The sequence below is a fragment of the Lutra lutra genome, chromosome 3 (assembly GCF_902655055.1).
Source record: "Lutra lutra chromosome 3, mLutLut1.2, whole genome shotgun sequence".
Lineage (NCBI taxonomy): Eukaryota > Metazoa > Chordata > Mammalia > Carnivora > Mustelidae > Lutra > Lutra lutra.
The window spans coordinates 75,826,447-75,844,195 of NC_062280.1; the positions used below are offsets into that span (position 1 = coordinate 75,826,447).

Below are 17,749 nucleotides of genomic sequence, written 5' to 3' on the forward strand. Positions count from 1 at the left end.
GTGCCCCCTCCCCTGCCACCTCTGTGCCCCAGCCCACCTCCTCTGAGCTAGTTGTCATTCCTTTGCTCTTATTATAGATATATAACATATACATTTAGATGTGTATATATATTTCTTTTTTTCTTCTCTTACTATATATTGAAGTACTGTTCTATGTGTGGCCTCCACTCTCCCCTGCCCCCTCCTTCTTAGCATGTTAAGCAGCCCGAAGGCAGAAACCATTCTTACCCACTTACTGTCTTTCCAGGGTCTGAACATCAGCCATAAGTGGCTGTTAAATGGGACTAAACTGAAATTGCTTTCTTATGATATTACTCAGTTGTCATGTCTCAGCAGGAACCTCTGTAAGTAGTTCACAAGCTCTGTGTTTCTACAAATGGTTCCCAGGACTTGGACATGAAATTGGCTGCACTCAGGCCGAACAGGGAAGTCGGCAGGAGGCCGGCTGCCTGGGATGAATTTGTTACTTAGTCTCTGTGGTCTCGGTTCCTCATCTGTTCCTCACGGATTTGCGGTTCCTGAAATGGTGTCATGCCAATAATATGACCGCTAAAAATGTACTGAGCACTTACTATAATTGTTTTCACTTGATCCTTACAGTAAATTTTGGTTTATGCCAGGCAAGTAGTATCCCCCCTATTTTAGAGATGAGGATACTGCGTCTCAAACTTGCTTAAGGGAACATGCCTCTGGAGCCTGTTATTTGGGAATTCTGATTTTTAGCCCATTGTTCTCTCCGTAACTGTAGGACATCTTCTACCTATGTGTCACCAGGGACAGTTTTAGTGGTGAACTTGAATCATCCAGAAAGGATTATAGCCAGTATATCGTGCTCTAAGAAGGGAGGACAATCACTAGTAACTTCTAGAAAGCGTCTATCTAAAGATTTAAATAAAACCAAGAGACATTTTGTTCCGAAAGGACTAAGATCCATGCATGTGAAAAATAAACTTATGTTGACATGATTTCCTGATGTGTAAGTCAGGTAGTATAGTCCAAATTTTAGTATCATAGTAGGCTTCTTAGAATCATGAAATAGATTCCTTGAAAGGTATTCTGGAATGTTCTCCCATGTTTGTGTAAAGTCACGCATTCCCAGTCCATAAGAATAATGGGTACATTTTAGAGATCACATTGCAAGCCACCTCAGTAATCTTACTTTTCTAGAATGGCTACTACAGAGCTACTCTAAGTCTTTCAAATACACCCAGAGCCTCTAATCTCTTCTTTCTCTTCTTAAATTAGAGGTGTTTTGATTCCTCTATTTGTCTCGAATCACTAGAATCACATATTACAGATGATTTGTTTTGGTTTTGTTTGTTTTGCTTTTAAGTAACAGTTAGATGTAGGATTTTGTTTGCAAGGGGAGAAAAAGAAAGCAGACTGATTTTGAGGGCATTTGAAAATCTTTACTGTTTGCCTCGAAGTATTTGGTTGTTTGGAGATGGAGTTCCTTGGAGTTTTAGCCTGGAGTTTGGTCTACTCAAGGTAGTCTTTGGAATGTTGACTGCTTTAATGTGGACTTGATGTGTGGTGCTGGATAGACCCAGGAGTCTATTGGCATCCTGAGGCCAATAAAGATTTCTTCGATTTTATGAGCCAGACTGTTCTCTGTCTTCTCCATGTGACCCGGGGGGTGGGGAGATTGGGGGAAGGGCGGGCCTGTTTAGGATGCAGTTTCTGGGCATCACTCCCATCCTCTTAAATAATAATTTTTGGGGATGGGACCCAGTAATATACATTTGAACAAACTCCCCAGGTGATGCTTCTCCACACTACCCTTTCTGGATCTATATTCTGCATTGTACTTTGTACTTCAGTGAAGACTCATCAGTTAGTTCAAGGTTTTTTGCCTGTAGACAAAGCAAAGTAACCCCCTTATTAAAAAGTCTTGCTTTCTGGTTTGAGACCAGTGGCATTTTTTCACTCATGCTCCGTGTTCCACTTCCAAACTGATTTCAGTGCTTAACCGCTCAGTGTATTGATGGAAAACAGGCTCACCCATGTTGTGAAATGTAAGCGTGAGAGTTGAAACTAGCTTTTTGTTTTAACGAAGATGTGAACTTGACTCCCAGCTATCTATAGTGATACTGCATCTCAGGAGAGCCTCGTGTTACCAGAAGCTACAAGGAGGAGCCTACTGATCTTTGTCTCTGAGAGTCAGAAATCAAAGTGCAGAGTGTTTATTCCCTAGAGGGTTTTCCTATTTATCGTCTCAGCTTCTATGTGAACATTGTCTCATGTGCCACCTGTTTATATTTACTGGAAAGTGAAACAGTTATTGGCATCCAAATAATGAATTCTCTTAGGGAGAGTGTATGGATAGTATTCTGACTCTTTGTCAGGAAAGGGAGACTGCATTTTACATTGTCCCTTTATCATTTGAAACTTTGGGGCCTTGTATAGGTTAAATGCTCCGGGACTCTTCAAGGACATTTTCCTAACTATTCTCACTTACATAGTATGTGTTCTTTTCACATGCAGGTCTTCCCTACTGCCTACACTGCAGAGAATAAAACATCAGATAAATATGCCTGGATGGTGGTTCTCTGATGGAGGAAAGAAAGGAAGCCTGCCTTTTCTTTCAGTTGGTGCGCTAGTCACCAATCTCTATATGCTATATATAGGGCAATACTTATGCTATAGTAAAAATGCAATTCCAATCAGCAGTGAGAGATGAATGTATTTTGATCTGATAATAATGTCATTACTTGAAATAAATAGGCACCATCTTTCACAGTCAAAAAACAAACGAGCCTATGTGAACCTATGCACTGGTCATACATTTCCCAAAGAACTGGTTGAGCAACAACACAAGAGCCCAGCACACGGGAGAGAGGTGGTAAGAATCTATGTGAGAGGCATTGAGAATCATAAACCTCAAGATACTATTCACTGGGACACCTGAGTGGCTCTCTGGGTTAAGTGTCCTACTCTTGGTTTCAGCTCAGGTCATGACCTCAGGATCATGAAATCAGCCCATCTCAAGGGCCCACGCTGGGCTCTGCATGGAGTCTGCTTGTCCCACTCCCTCCTCCTGTACCGCTCCACTTCTCTCTCCCTCAAATAAATAAATAAATAACATCTTTAAGAAAAAAGACGCTATTTACATTAGTTAAGTGATTGAGTGTTTCTCTTTTCACATAACCTAATTGCGGTATTCAACATGCCAGAAAAAAGTTTTTCTCAAGGCAGGAAAAAAGTCTGAAATAACACTAAAGCTCTTTTCTTGCTTTTGTTTTTATAATTAACTATTCTTATTTGTCATTTATTACCCATTTATTTTTCAGTTATAATTTCTTGGATTCTTGTGAAATTGTGTGTCATTGTGTGGTGGAGGTCATTGGTTTGCTTATAATGGGACAACCGATTATAGTTACATGATTCTGAAAAAACAGCAACATGTGTTCTTTATAGAAATTCAAATTCTACCAAAAATTAAAAACAAAATGTAGAGCCATATGGAAATCTATGACTCAGAAGTAACTTCCATCAATCTGGATAACCACATTTATCAGACATCTCTCCATGTATGTATGCCAACATACAGGTATAGTTTTAAAACTTAATAATGAGTGTGTTCATATTTAATATGTTGTTCTGTAACCCTTTATTCCTCCCACTTGGACACATATCATGGACATCTCTTCATGTCAGTAATTACAGAATTATGTCATCATTTTAACTTTTTTAAGTAGGCTCCATGCCCACTGTGGAACCCAACACAAGGCCTGAATTCATGACCCTGAGATCAAGACCTGAGCTGAAATCAAGAGTTAGATGCTTAAGTGACTGAGCCACCCAGATGCCCCATGTCATCATTTTATTTATTTTTTTTAAAGGTTTTATTTATTTATTTGACAGACAGATCACAAGTAGGCAGAGAGGCAGGCAGAGAGAGAAGGGGAAGCAGGCTCCCTGCTGAGCAGAGAGCCCGATGCGAGGCTCCATCCCAAGACCCTGAGATCATGACCTGAGCCGAAGGCAGAGGCTTAACCCACTGAGCCACCCAGGCGCCCCATCCATGTCATCATTTTATTTTATTTTATTTTATTTTTTTAAAGATTTTATTTATTTATTTGACAGAGAGATCACAAGCAGGCAGAGAGAGAGGAGGAAGCAGGCTCCCCGCTGAGCAGAGAGCCCGATGCGGGGCTCGATCCCAGGACTCTGAGATCATGACCTGAGCCGAAGGCAGCGGCTTAACCCACTGAGCCACCCAGGCGCCCCAATGTCATCATTTTAAATGGTTGTGCTATTTCCTACCACATATGGGTTCCATAATTTATTTACTCATTTCCTATGGATGAATATTTTTTCATTATTTTGAAACAGTGCATAAATCCTTTTACATTTACATGAATAGTATCTTAGGATAAAGTCTTGAACATAGCATTCCTGGGCCAAATGTTATATGTAATTGACATGATGACACATATTGACCAACCATCCTTCCACAAAAAAATTGAAGCAATTTTCCTTACTACCAACAATGTCTGAATGTGTCCATTTTCCCACTCTCACTGATACAAGGTCTAGAAGTTTTATATATATTTAGTCAACATGTAGTAAGTGATAACAAACACCTTTTCACATTTATTAAGCATTTGTATATATTTTGTTTTTTTTCTGAATTGCCTTTTTGGCCAATTTTCCTATTGGATTTTTTGTCTTTTTTTTTTCTGGAAGAGTTCCCTCATCCCATTTTATGAGTTCTCTGTTTAATAAGGATACAAAACTATATATCTCATATAGATTATAAATATTTTTCTTAGTTTTTCTTCTATGTTTAATCCCTTTATTTTTTAAATTTTATTTATTTTTTTTAAAGATTTTATTTATTTATTTGACAGAGAGAGATCACAAGTAGACAGAGAGGCAGGCAGAGAGAGAGAGAGAGGGAAGCAGGCTCCCTGCTGAGCAGAGAGCCCGATGTGGGACTCGATCCCAGGACCCTGAGATCATGACCTGAGCCGAAGGCAGCGGCTTAACCCACTGAGCCACCACCCAGGCGCCCCTGTTTAATCCCTTTAATAGTGGTTTTTAGTTCTTCACATCAGAAAGATTTTTTTTTTTTTTAGATTTTATTTATTTATTTGACAGACAGAAATCACAAGTAGGCAGAGAGGCAGGCAGAGAGAGAGAGAGGAGGAAGCAGGCTCCCCGCTGAGCAGGGAGCCTGATGTGGGGCTGGATCCCAAGACCCTGGGATCATGAACTGAGCCGAAGGCAGAGGCTTTAACCCACTGAGCCACCCAGGCACCCCAGAAAGATTTTTTTTTTTAAATTTTTTATAATGGTAGTAGTAATATCTTTGCAACATAAGGAAGTTTTTTATTTTTTTCAACTTGAAACTCTATTTTTCTTATATGGAATATAAGACATAAGTTTCACACATATTTGTGATATGCAAACACTTTGCATTTACTTTGATTCTGTTATTTTGGTATTACTTTTACTTGAATTCTATCCTTATGAGTAGGAACATAAACTTACAACTAATGAATTTGCTGTTTCTTTCCTATTACAGATGTATTTTTCTCTGAGTCTAGATTAATGCTAAAGACTCAAAATTGGCTAATTTGAGAGAATTTACTTAAAATTTTAAAATTAAAAATGAGAAAAAATAATTTCATTTGTCCACAGATGAAAATTTGCATAGTAAGCTATGATTTGTGGTGACATTTTACATGTTTTGTTTTATTCCCTTCTCAGAACCACCCTGTGAGTTGGGGACCATGGTATCTGTTTTATATGTGTGAGAAACTGGGGCTCCGGGAAAATGACATGAAATCATTTTAAGACATAAAAATCATAGAACTAAGAAACAGATGACATGATAGGATTTGAATTCATGTCTCTTGAATGCAAATTGTGTATTGTTCTTTTTTTTAAGATTTAAAAAAATTTATTAGAGAGAGAGTGCGCAAGCAGGCAGAAGAGAGAGGAGATGCCCTCATGAGCAGAGAGCCTGCCGTGGAGCTCGATCCCAGGACCCTGGGATCATGACCTGAGCTGAAGGCAGCTGCTTAACCAACTGAGCCACCCAGGCACTCCAAATGGTGTATTGTTCTTATTTGATTATCTTCCATCCTAATTTTACTTTTTCACTCTAATAAAAATGAAAAGGAGGTGTTTCAGGACTAGCTTGTCTAATCATCTGTAGGTAAGTGACTACTTAAAATGAATATGGCAGGAAGATATTGTTACTGTATCCACAAAGGGGTCTGACAACCAGAGGCTGATGTAGCTTGAGCACTTAGTGAGTAGAAGGATACATTGTATTGTCACCCTTGCTTTAGAAATTTTGGCCAATCAGGGCAATTCCCTACAGTCACACCCCATTGCTGCTGAGAGCCAGCATCAGGTCCCTGATGAATTCCTCCATGGAGCTAATTACTTGGAAAAAGGAAGGAGGCAGAGATGAGCATCCCCGGTGGAATTTGCTCTTATACTACCCAGCTCTGCCTCAGCCCACCAAGGTATCAAAACTGGTATTTTCCCAGAGGCCATGTCAACTCAGGGTAACTGAGGGCCATCATATTAACAAAATCAGGATCTGGTGGAAGGAACACTGAAGAGAGGCCAGAATCCACCCACCAAGCCTACAGAGGTGAAATGAAGTCCTTCTGCCTGTTACCAGAAGATGCTCATCCTTATCGAGGGGGTACGTCTTGATGCTGACTTTCTCTGTCAAAGGGTTCCTGGTCACCTCTCCTCTCCTGCCATCATCCTTCTCTCTGATCACACCCCGGGCAGTGGGGGCCCATTTCTCAAAACATCCCTAAACTCAACGTCCTCAGTGAGTCACTTTCGATTACTGAGCGAGTGTTAGCACAACAGGATGTCCCCCTGATGCTCGATCAGCTCTGTCTCCTTAGCTGTTTTATCCAGCGAGAATTTCCATGGTTCCCTTTCTCAGCTATATTCATTGTAGTGTAGTTCTCCTGAAAGCACTTTCTGAGAGAAAAATTCTACAGAAATGTAACCATTTCTGCTCCAGAATATAGGAATTCTCTTAGGACAGAGATGGAGCAAATCAGGGGTGGTATGGTTAGTGCATAATACAAATGAAAATTCTGTTTTTTTGCTTTTACAATAGTTTAGTTTTAAGCAGCTCTCAGTGTGGCTGTCAGTTAGGGGCACCTGTAACTACATTTTTCCCATGCCTGGTCCTATCCAATGTCAATATATCATTGACTTTTATTTACTGCGAGTTTCCTCCTCTATTTGTGAATGCTTCTAACAATGCACCTCTAAAATCTCGTTATTTAGTTGTGAATACCCAAGAGGCCACTTCTTTCCTGAAGAATCATGGTACTTGAGATGAAGAGGAATGCTCCTGAGACAAGGGTTACCTGATGTAGCAAGTAAAAATACAGGCTTAAATGTGAATTTCAGATAAACAACAAATATTTAGTATAAGTACATCCCAAATATTGCATACTTATTTCTGGGACATACTTATACCATGTGCAATATCTTACTAAAATTATTAAAATATTCTACTAAAAATTATTCACTGTTGACCTGAAATTCAAATTTGTTTAGGTGTTTTATATTTTATCTGGCAATCCTATCTGAGATCTATTTTCATACTCTACAGAGACCAGAGCTGAACTGTGTCAGAGTAAACAGCACATTTTTAACTTTCCTAATAAGTGGAGAAGTAGAGTGGTAGCCTTTCCTCACTAAAAATGGCACAGAAGAGCTATTAGTTCAAATACACACATCTTCTTAGGACTGACCCATTGTGCTACCTCAGAATGAGGGTGCATAAGCTTTATCTGTTTGATAGTGTTGTATATATCATTACTTGAAGCTACCCATGGCTACTTTTGGAGGCACGCATTTTAATTAATTGCTATTCATTTGTACTTCTTCCCTGAGGTGATTTTTCAAAATCTTAAACTATAAATCTAATCAGCAGATTCCTGGGTCTATTTAAATACTGACATTTAAAAATTTTTGAGGATGGCAGTGAACATTAATGAGATAGAGGATATACAAGAGAAATGAAATATAATCGCCATTGGAGTTCATAATAATAAAAAAAAAAAAAAAACTTCTCCAAAGTGTTACATGGAAACACACTTCTTTCGGAGCGTGGTATTTCTAAGCCATGTCTGAAGGTTCAACCAAGGTTTAGTGTTACTAGTATAGACTTGGAATGATTCATATTAAAACAAGCAAACAAATTCTGAATATCAAACTGGAATTTTAATAGACTCTAACCCTGACCTGATTATATGCTAGAATATTAAGATCAACAATTTTCAAATAGTTGTATAACCTCTTTGATAATGGAAGCCTATTGCCACGGAGCACAGCTGCGCTGCCATCCATTGGCCTTAACTTCTTAGAAATGAGGTTTTAGGTACCTCCGCCTGCATTCTTCTCATTTAAAGAATTAGCATGGTGTGGGCTTACGGTGGGGGAAAAAAGGCTCTGTCATAGCTTTGTTACCACTCCTCTCAAAGTTCTGTAACAGAGTGGTAGATTAAAGATGGCCACAAATTCTTTGCTCTTTTTTACATTGAAAAGTGAATAGTTTCCTTCCCCTTGAATCTGAATTGCCCTTAGTAACTTGCTGATCAGTAGAACGCAGTGTAAGTGACATGCTGGGGCAATTTTATAAGAAGTTTTTTTGACTTCCACCTAGGCCTCTTGAAATGCTCTCTCTCTGAGAGCCCTGAGTGACTGTGTCATTGCATAAGACCATGTAGCTGGGCAGGCCATGTGTAGAGTTCGGCCTACCAGCCACCATCTCCATTCAGGCACACATGTGAGTGAAGCTATCTTGGGCCTCCAGGCACCGCCACTCCCCAAGTATTACCAAGGGACTTCGTATTGATGCCTCCTCCAGTAGAATAGCCCAGCCAAGCCTGGTTGGAATTCTTGACCCCTGAAATCATGATAGAATAAGATGGTAGTTATTTTAAGCCATTAAGTTTTGAAGGAGTTCATTAAGTAGATAACCAGAACAAATAGTGATGTATTGATCTTTACACTTAGAATGAAGTGGAAGAAAAAAGGGGTGGGCTGACTAGAGAAGGTGAAGGGGGAGGAGTGGAATAGAAGATCATTAATGCCTCAGACACAAAAGAAAGATGGGCTAGGGATTTAGAAGACTTACAGCAAATTAAAAAAAAAAATCAAGAGTCACAAATTTTTATCAGGTTACTACTGTGACTTAGGGCTACACTCACAACTTGGCCTGACTTCTGAGGGATTCAGAAGGAAAAGAGCAGTAAAGTCTTGCCTCAGGCAGATGCTGTGAACAGTAATGAATAAACATGATAAATGAAAATGCTTCAAATAAGAGCTGAAAATGCTAAATATGTAAGGAGCAATCTCTGCACCTACTGAAAATCGTTCATCAGATGATTTCAAATTGAAGGTGTCTCAGGAGAAAATAACTTTGAAAACACAAACAGAGTTTTGCTTTTTGTACTTTTATTGAAAAGGTACATTTAAAAAAATACACAGACGTTTTACCATTTACAGATTGCAGATATAGATGCTCTAAAAGAGTTTACTCTATTTTGTTTTATGATATCTCTTGCCCCCGATACCACAAACATTCCAGTCTTGTTGATACCAGTTTAGAAAGGGGGGCATGGGAGCATGACCTGCAACATATTCGGTGAACAGAAAGACAAATTGTTCAATTATAAATTTTTTAAATCTTCTGTACATTATTGCATTAGGGAGCCACAAAATTATGTAGCATCATTACAAATGAAAACAGGTTAAAAATGAAGAAGATAATAATGTAGAAATACATGGATTCATTGTCTCCTTGCAGAATATGCACAAGAGGTGCAAAAATGTGCAACCGAGGGAGCTCTTTTTTTCTGGTTGTATACATTTGCTTAGCAACTCAAACTAGTGAGGAAGCTACAAAATAAGTTAAACAAAAGTAGCAAACAGGTAGTAATTATAGCTCTGTTATATGGCTTTCTAGTTCTTTTAAATATCACCAAATAAAACGTGAAATAAAGAAAATACATTACTTTATCTTTTGTTCTCTTAAAGAGAAAATTGAAAGCTACCTTGCTTCCTAACATTTACACAGCAACTAAAAATGTTGAATTCAGACAGGAGATACAGAACTAGTACTACACAGGATACAACAGTACTTGGGTCTAAAACAGTACACGATCCCTGTCGACAATAGTACACCAGAAAAGAAAACGTTGTGATCCGTTGGTAAGATGGTATCCACAAGTAAGCACTTGTGGTCATCTAGTTTTGTTCCACACTAGAATGTGCCCCGTTGGATTCCAGAGTTATTTACAGACGTGTGAGGAAGACCCTAGTTTTCAAGTCTGTCAGGAAAATATTCCTTATCGTTTCTAAGCCAGATCACACCCATGGAAAAGGGGTTGGCGAATGGTATATAGATACATTGTTTTGTTTTGTTTTCTGACCGATACATTTGCAAAAAACCAATTATCTCAGAGACACAGATCTAATGGGGGAGGGGCGGGGGTAAAGCCTGGGCTGCTCGGGTCCCTAACGGTAGGAGCGGTCCCTAAAAGCACTCTTGAGCCTAGTGAGCTGCTAGTCTTTGGAGTCGGGGCTGGGGTGGTGCGCCGCCTTTGGTGGCCGGGGCAGGTGGGGGGCCGCAACACCGAAGGCTCCCGCCACCGCACCCCGCGGGCCTTGCTCTGGCGGCGGCCCGGGGCGCCGGCTGTCAGTAGGGCGCGAAGAGGATGGAGGCGGGCGTGGCGCGGATGGGCCCGTGGCCGGGCCGCAGCAGCGCGGGGGGGATGGCTGGCGCCTGGAAGAGCGACGTCGACGGCCGGGGCGGCAGCGACAGCGCCGACGACACCGCCGCCGCCGCCGCCAGGGGCGAGGACAGGAAGGCCGGGGCCAAAGGCTTCATCATGTCTTTCTGGAATGCAAGTTTTGCCTGACGGAGCGAAAACACCGGGGGCGGGGTGGGGAGAGGGTTTTGAATAAGCACCGCGGACATCTTTTCGCGACACGCGCGCTCAGAAGTCAGCTTTTAAAGGATCGTGCCTCTCCGAAGTCAAGAAATTATTTTCACAGAGCTGGTTCTCAGAGGCTCGTGGCATACCTTTGCTTCGATTTGTTTCCGTTTCAACTCTTTTTCTGTGGTCTTTGCCCCTGGGGACTAGGACGCGGCAGGGGGCGGGGGCGGAGCCTCTCTGAGTAGATACTAAAGCTATTTTGTGCCGCTTCTTCTCACAAAGAAAAAGCAAACGTTCCCGAAGGTTTCCTGCTTAGATAATGGAGCTCAATTTAAAATTCTGACTACTCCTAACCCACAGTGCAGCGTAGGGAGAGGTTTTCTGGGCGTGGGGGCGGCGGGAGGCGGCGGGGGGCGGGGGATGCCTGACCTCCACCTTCTCTCTGAAGAGCTGCGCCGGGTGAGGTAACTGGGGTTCGGGACCTTAGGGCCCTGGTAAGCGGCATGAAAACAAAGTCAGTGTGCTCCTGTCTCTCTGGCCACTTAAAGAGTATTCCCTGAAAAACTGCGGCTAACTCAAATTTCTGACGGGAATGATCGTAAGTGTGCTAGAAGCGTTCTCCTTTTAAAGGAATCCCAAGGTGGAATCTTCCTGTGAAGTAAGAAATCAATCCCTAATTTCTCTCTTTTGCAATCAGGAGACGCTTTGCACATTGGATTTGTTTAATGCAGGTAACACCTGCTTGCAGCATCAGATGGAGGCTTTGCAGAAGCTGGGAGCATCGCCTCCAGCTGGCCAATCCCACTTCAACCTCAAATGGAATGCCACACTGGGCTAAGTCCCAGGGAGATTATGAAATCCATCCATCTGGGTATTTACATGACATCTATTGCTGGCGCCCCTGGGTATTTTTGCAAAGAAACTGAAAACAGCACATATTGAGAGCAGGTAGGACAGGCTGAATATCAACATGCCTGCTAGACAGGTTAAGAGACAGTAATACAAACACCCACTTTACTTTCTGGAGAAGTGGGGTGAAAGGGGAGTGGAGGAGGGAGGAGAGCGAGAGTCTCTAGAAGGGAGGGTATTAAATGGGTAGAGTTTTGTTTTAGGAAGGCAAGCCCTCTTCCCAGGTTCAACACACTCCAGGATTCCTCAGGATTAGCTGTCTTTGTTCCTGAGCCTTTATTTTTTTTATATGTTAAAGAAGGTAGTCTTTTGAAAAGATCCTGGTAAAGAATGAGGTATTAACTCTTAAAGAGGTTCAGTTTCTCTTCTCTAAAGCAGCTTCCTTCAAGGTGACCTATAGCAGGGACTACTAAGCAGTTCCTTCTAAACTTCTATGAGGGCTATTGAAATTCAAAACATTTCAGGGCCAGTTAGTCCCCAGGCCCTCCTAACCCACAGTCCTTAAGGTGGACCCACAAAACAGGTGAGCAGGTGAGGTGAACTTACTGCTAAAATGCTTGGGCTCCGCTGGAGTTTGTTGTAAGGGCTGTATTTCGGCTTCAGTGGTTTCCCTGCAACTCGATCCTTATGCCTTCGGCTAGAAATGTGCTGAAAAAGGTTGGATGCATTAGCTGAATCTAAATGTGAGATTTACTTTATTCCATGTAAAATGTATCTCCTAAATAGAGGTAGTGGGTTGCTCCATTCCCAGTTCTGGGTCCACAGGTCCAAGGTGGTGAGGCTATGACCACCTTGCTCTCAGCATTCAGACCTGCTCCCCACTCAGTTGTAATGCTTCTCTTCCTTTCCTTTCTCTGGAGTACTTACCCTGTTTGGCCCGTTTTTACCATCATGACTGATGAGTCTGTCTCCCCAACCAGATTTTGGTCTTTGAAAGACGGGCTGAACATCTGGTCTTCCAGAAGTTCCTGCTCGACTGACTACAAACTCCAGGTTGAATGCTGTGCTCACCTAGCCCAGATCTGACGTATAATAAAGATGCACAAGTATTTGGTACTAACTTTTTCTTCCATAGCACCTGTACATCATATATTGTATACATCGTAGAAAGATTAGTAAGTTTATCCGTGAGCATAGTGGGAACCATTATATAGATTAGATACACAAGCCAGTGGTGACCCAAACAACAGTGAATACTAATTCAAGATACATTACCTGCTTGAGTTGAATTTCTGAATTAACATGAACATCACAGATCTCACAATGAAATGTCTTGTTCTGAAGTCCTGAGCCCTTACTGCCATTCTGCATCTTTAACCTTGATCCAGGTCTAGGATAGGACTTAATTGGACCAGCCCCGTTACGAGCTTCAACCATGGTCTTGTGTTTAGAACCTAAGGCAGCAAGAGACATATAATAAGTAAATAGCTATTTAAGAACCGAATAGAATATATGTATAGCTCTGTGTTTTCTTATCCTTGAGAAGTTTATCTTCTCATTGCTTTAAAAAATTTCTCATTGCTTTAAAAAAAATCATTTTAATGCTGATTATAAACACTTTTTATTTATTATAAACAATCAGGCTGATTATTCAACACATTTTTGTGTAAAAAGGGGGTAAACGAGTATATTATGAAGAAAATATGTAAAATATAGAGAAGCATAAAAACACAATAAAGATTATCCTGTATTTTCACCACTCAGAGATAACCATGGTTATCATTTTATTTTTTTTCAGGTTTTATTTTGTCTATATACTAAAAATATACATATTTTCAAAATTGGGAGCATACTAGTTATATATGCTGAAAATTTCACAGCAAATCATATACTTTTTTAAATAATTACACTTTAATGACTGAGTAATATATTCTCTCTCTTGGATTACTATAGTGTATTCAACATTACCCTACTGAGGGACTTTTAAATTGTTTCCCTTTTCTTCTAAGTGTGTTGCAGTGAATATTGCGCATGGATATTTGTCTTCATCTCTGTCACTTCACCGTAATGAGTTTTGGGAAATATTAGATGCTTTTGAGAAAATCAAGAACAGAGCAAGTTTTATCTCCAATTTGCTTTAAACTTTTGCCTTGCTGCTTCCAAAATTATTATATCATACTTTTCTTAAAATCACTCCTTTGAATCAAAAAAGCAGAGAAGACAATGAACAAACCTAACGTTTGAACAACAAAAGATACGGTATTCTGCTGGGAAAAGTTGGGTTTTGTTATAAACACTATTTAAATTCAAGTGATAGCTGCTAACCTGTGTTGTGTGCCTCTAGCTGTGACAGGGAGTTCACGGCCACTTTGCATAGTGAACAATACAGTAGTTTTTTGGCTTTTTCTTCTTCTGATTCAGAAACAGTACCAGGAGCTCCATTTGTGCTCTTCGAGGGAGAATTGGCTGCTCCAGGTGGCAAGGGTGCTGTGCCAGATTTGAGGAGATAGGAGCCCCCTTCGGAGCCTGATGGCTGACTGCAACTGTTGACTTTTAGCTTCCCTTTGTCTTCTAAGAGAGATGCAGAGAGATCATATTGAAGCTTCATATATTGTATCGACACATGGAAAATTGACATAGAGGAATTAACGATAGAAAATGGATTTCCGCATATAGTTTTAATCTCCAGCACAGATTTTAGTTCATTGAACTTGATTGAAAAAGAACTCCATGCCATCAGTTTCCAATATCACCTCACCCCAAGATTATGAGGACTTATGAAAAATGACTTTTTTTCCTCCCACTGGTAGCAGGTAATTTTCTGAGATCCTTGAGTTGTAAATTATGCTCCAGGGAAGTTTTTAATGTAGAGGAAAACTAACTTCTTTCCAATACGAGTACATGATATGTTGGTAATGTGAAATAAGTCATTCATCAATGGTAGTTTCATTTGACTATTCATGCTTTCATTATGACATGAATATAAAGTTAAAATTCAATTTTTATACTAAGTTAGCATTTTAACTTTGGGGTTTTGGGATAGAGGTGAGGGAAGAAACATGATTTTGGTTATGGTTAGTTAAGCTTTTGCTGCTCTTTGAATGGCAAAGCAATGTATTTAAAATACAAGATGCAAAGACTTCATTCATTATATTTACGCCCGCCAGTTTAAATTCTAAGGTGTTTTTTAATTTTGTTTTGTTTTTTGATAAACTCTACCCCCAACATGGGTCTCAAACTCAGAACCCAGAGATCAAGAGTCACATGTTCTACCAGTTGAACCAGCCAGGTACCCCTAAAATTTTAAGTTTTAAGTAATGACATTAACCATAAGCACATATGAGGATTAGCCAAATCATTTATAGACATCTTGGCATTTTGATCATGTAGCTTCTAAATGCTTCTAATTCTCAAGGCCCATGTTGCAAGCTATAAGAAGGCTCAGAGTGACTTTAACAGAATTTCACTCTTCAGGGTCCATTTGCTATTCAAGACAGGTTCTGTTCAGTGGTCCTTTGGGAAAGAAACTGGAACTTCTTAGGCAACAGCTTAATCCATCACACATTTAAGTTGAGTAGAGCTGGTGCTCGCAGAAAATGTCCATTGATGTGTTGATAAACTCTTATTAAGAGGGGAAGGAAATTAAAACTGAAAACGTATTTGTTAATTGTCCTAGCTAATTTAGATCTGTGTACCATGGGCCTGGATCACCAAGAGGGAAAGAGTAGGGGAACAGCAACACAATAGTGTGTGTCTTTTCTGCAGATGGGGCAAAGCCAAAGGTTTGATATGCATCAAAAATAATGGGAGATCATATTTCTACCAGTTTGGTTTCAGGATCAACAGTTGACTTCCATTCCTTTTCCTGCACTGGATACATCCAGGTCAAGACTAGCAGGGATTCTATAGATGAATTCCAGATCTGGATGGTGTTGGAATAAGTAAATGCTCAGGTTCCTTTTTTATCCCTGGGTCTCACAATGTATATTCCTTTTCAGCAAGTTTATTAAAACTTCAGGATGCCATGAAGTATGATGGAAAAGATCTTAGACTTTTACTAAACTGACCTTCGTAGTATGAGAGAAGGAAATAAAATCAGTCTTCCTGAATGGTAACAGTAAGTAAATTAGATTGAAGATTGTTTAAGGCTTGGAACTCTCTCATCTATAAGGATCCTTCACAATGATTTTACAGTATTACAGAACTCACAGAGCAATGAAATAATTCAGTAATCTTAACATTTGCCCCTATGGAATTACTTAGTTTTTTGTGACGGAACTCAAGTTATTGCATAGCAAAATCTTTGCTTCGGGCGTTTCATAAGATGTTTCAAATAAATTTCTCCTAAAGAATCTGACCTGTTTTAGTCATTTACTCATTCTCTCTCTTGTTTGTATTTATTTTATTGTCTCTTATATTGATCTCCCTCATATCCTCTTATATTTATATAGAATGTTACAATTTACAAAGTGCAATCACTTACATTATCTTATTATCTCTCAAAACAAACTTGTGAAATAGGTAAGATTGAAAATAATTATTCCCACCTTAAAGAAGAGAAAACTCAGGCTCCTCAAAATTGAATAATGTCCCGCAGATTAGTAGGTGGCATAAATGAGCATGATGTTTTCTCTAACTGTTCACTGGGTAATATATTCATCTTCCTGTACAAAGGGTGGACTTCATATGGCATTAACATTATAAAAGGCATACAGTAGTCACTGCAGATGTGGTAAAGCTGTTGCTTTCTTTAGTTTTAAAGCACATCTGCCTTAAATGAAAATATTTAGCCTATTCAATAATCATCTGATTCAGAGAAGATGGACAGAATTCTTTTTCTCTCTATTCCTGTTTCTTTAAGAAAAATTAAACTTTCCTTTCCATATCTCCTTTTCAAAAGAGGTCATTTATTCATTAACAAATGCATATTAACAAGATGCTAGTTGCTGACAACGTGCTAGACACGTAAGAGAATAGTGAATAAAGTAGGTATAGACTAAGAAAATAGAAGTAAAGAAAATGAGAGAGTCACTCAGAGATCTCTAATTTATGACAGAAACTGGTAAATGGCATGGGAGCACGGAGGAGGAAATAATTCTGGTTAGAAAAAAACAGACATTCTTCATAAGCAAAGTTATATTTTGGCCAGGTTTTGAAGGTCAGATTTAGAGAAGCATAGGAGGAGGTGAGGAGTAAGAAGGGAACGGTTGGAGGTGGAAACATGAGGAAATGCTTAGGTGTTAGAAAGCTTGGGGGTTGCTTGATGAATACCTGCTAACTCAGCATAGGTGATGGCAACAGGTGTAATGAGAGATATTATTATAAAGGTGAGTTGAATCAGAAGGTGGACAATATCTTAAAACTCGTAAGATGGATAACAAGGGAAGCCATTTTCCTTTAAAAATATTAAGAGATATGGTATGTTTACATAAATTATGTTTTACTTTTTATCCTCTAGATAGGCCAGAGTCATAATCTCTGTGAATACAGGGATAAATTTTGACCTTGAAAATGGTAAATGGTTCCATCATATTCGGGGAATTCTGCCATTGGATTGATACCAGGTAGTCAATAAAGCAGATTCTAAAATCGCCAATGCAATAATGTATTTGAATTTTGGAATTCTTTCCAGATGTACAAATTTATAAGCTTCAAAGCCAAATTTTTTCTCATTTTAATTGTTTTATATTGTTATCAAAATCCATCCTGTTATTTTTGTTTCTTTTGGCATTTTTTAAAAGCCTCCTTATTTTGTGTATTTGAAAGTTTAATGAATGTACTGTTTACTTCTGTTTCTTTTAATAAAGATACATGTCATCTGGAACTTCTGGTTCATGTGAATTCCATTTTCAAGTATTCCCCCACCTAGTGTTAATTAGCAGGTATTCTGACTGCCTTCATTATTTTCTGATTACTCAAATGCCTTCAGGTTTTATCTTACAAGACTTTGAAGCAAAATT

At 39.5% G+C, this 17,749-nt stretch overlaps 1 protein-coding gene across 14 annotated transcripts in view; it reads right to left on the reverse strand.

The window, feature by feature from the left end:
• Window positions 1-9,439: 9,439 nt before the first annotated feature.
• Window positions 9,440-17,749, reverse strand: part of ZNF385B (zinc finger protein 385B) — a 402,524-nt gene continuing 394,214 nt past the window's right edge. For all 14 annotated transcript variants that reach the window (XM_047722313.1, XM_047722315.1, XM_047722316.1 and 11 more), the window contains 4 exons: window positions 14,115-14,360; window positions 13,065-13,243; window positions 12,396-12,497; window positions 9,440-10,918 (listed from right to left, as the gene is read on the reverse strand). In XM_047722313.1, coding sequence (XP_047578269.1) covers window positions 10,700-10,918; window positions 12,396-12,497; window positions 13,065-13,243; window positions 14,115-14,360 — 746 coding nt within the window. In that variant the 3' untranslated portion in view covers window positions 9,440-10,699. The remainder of the gene's footprint in view (window positions 10,919-12,395; window positions 12,498-13,064; window positions 13,244-14,114; window positions 14,361-17,749) is intronic.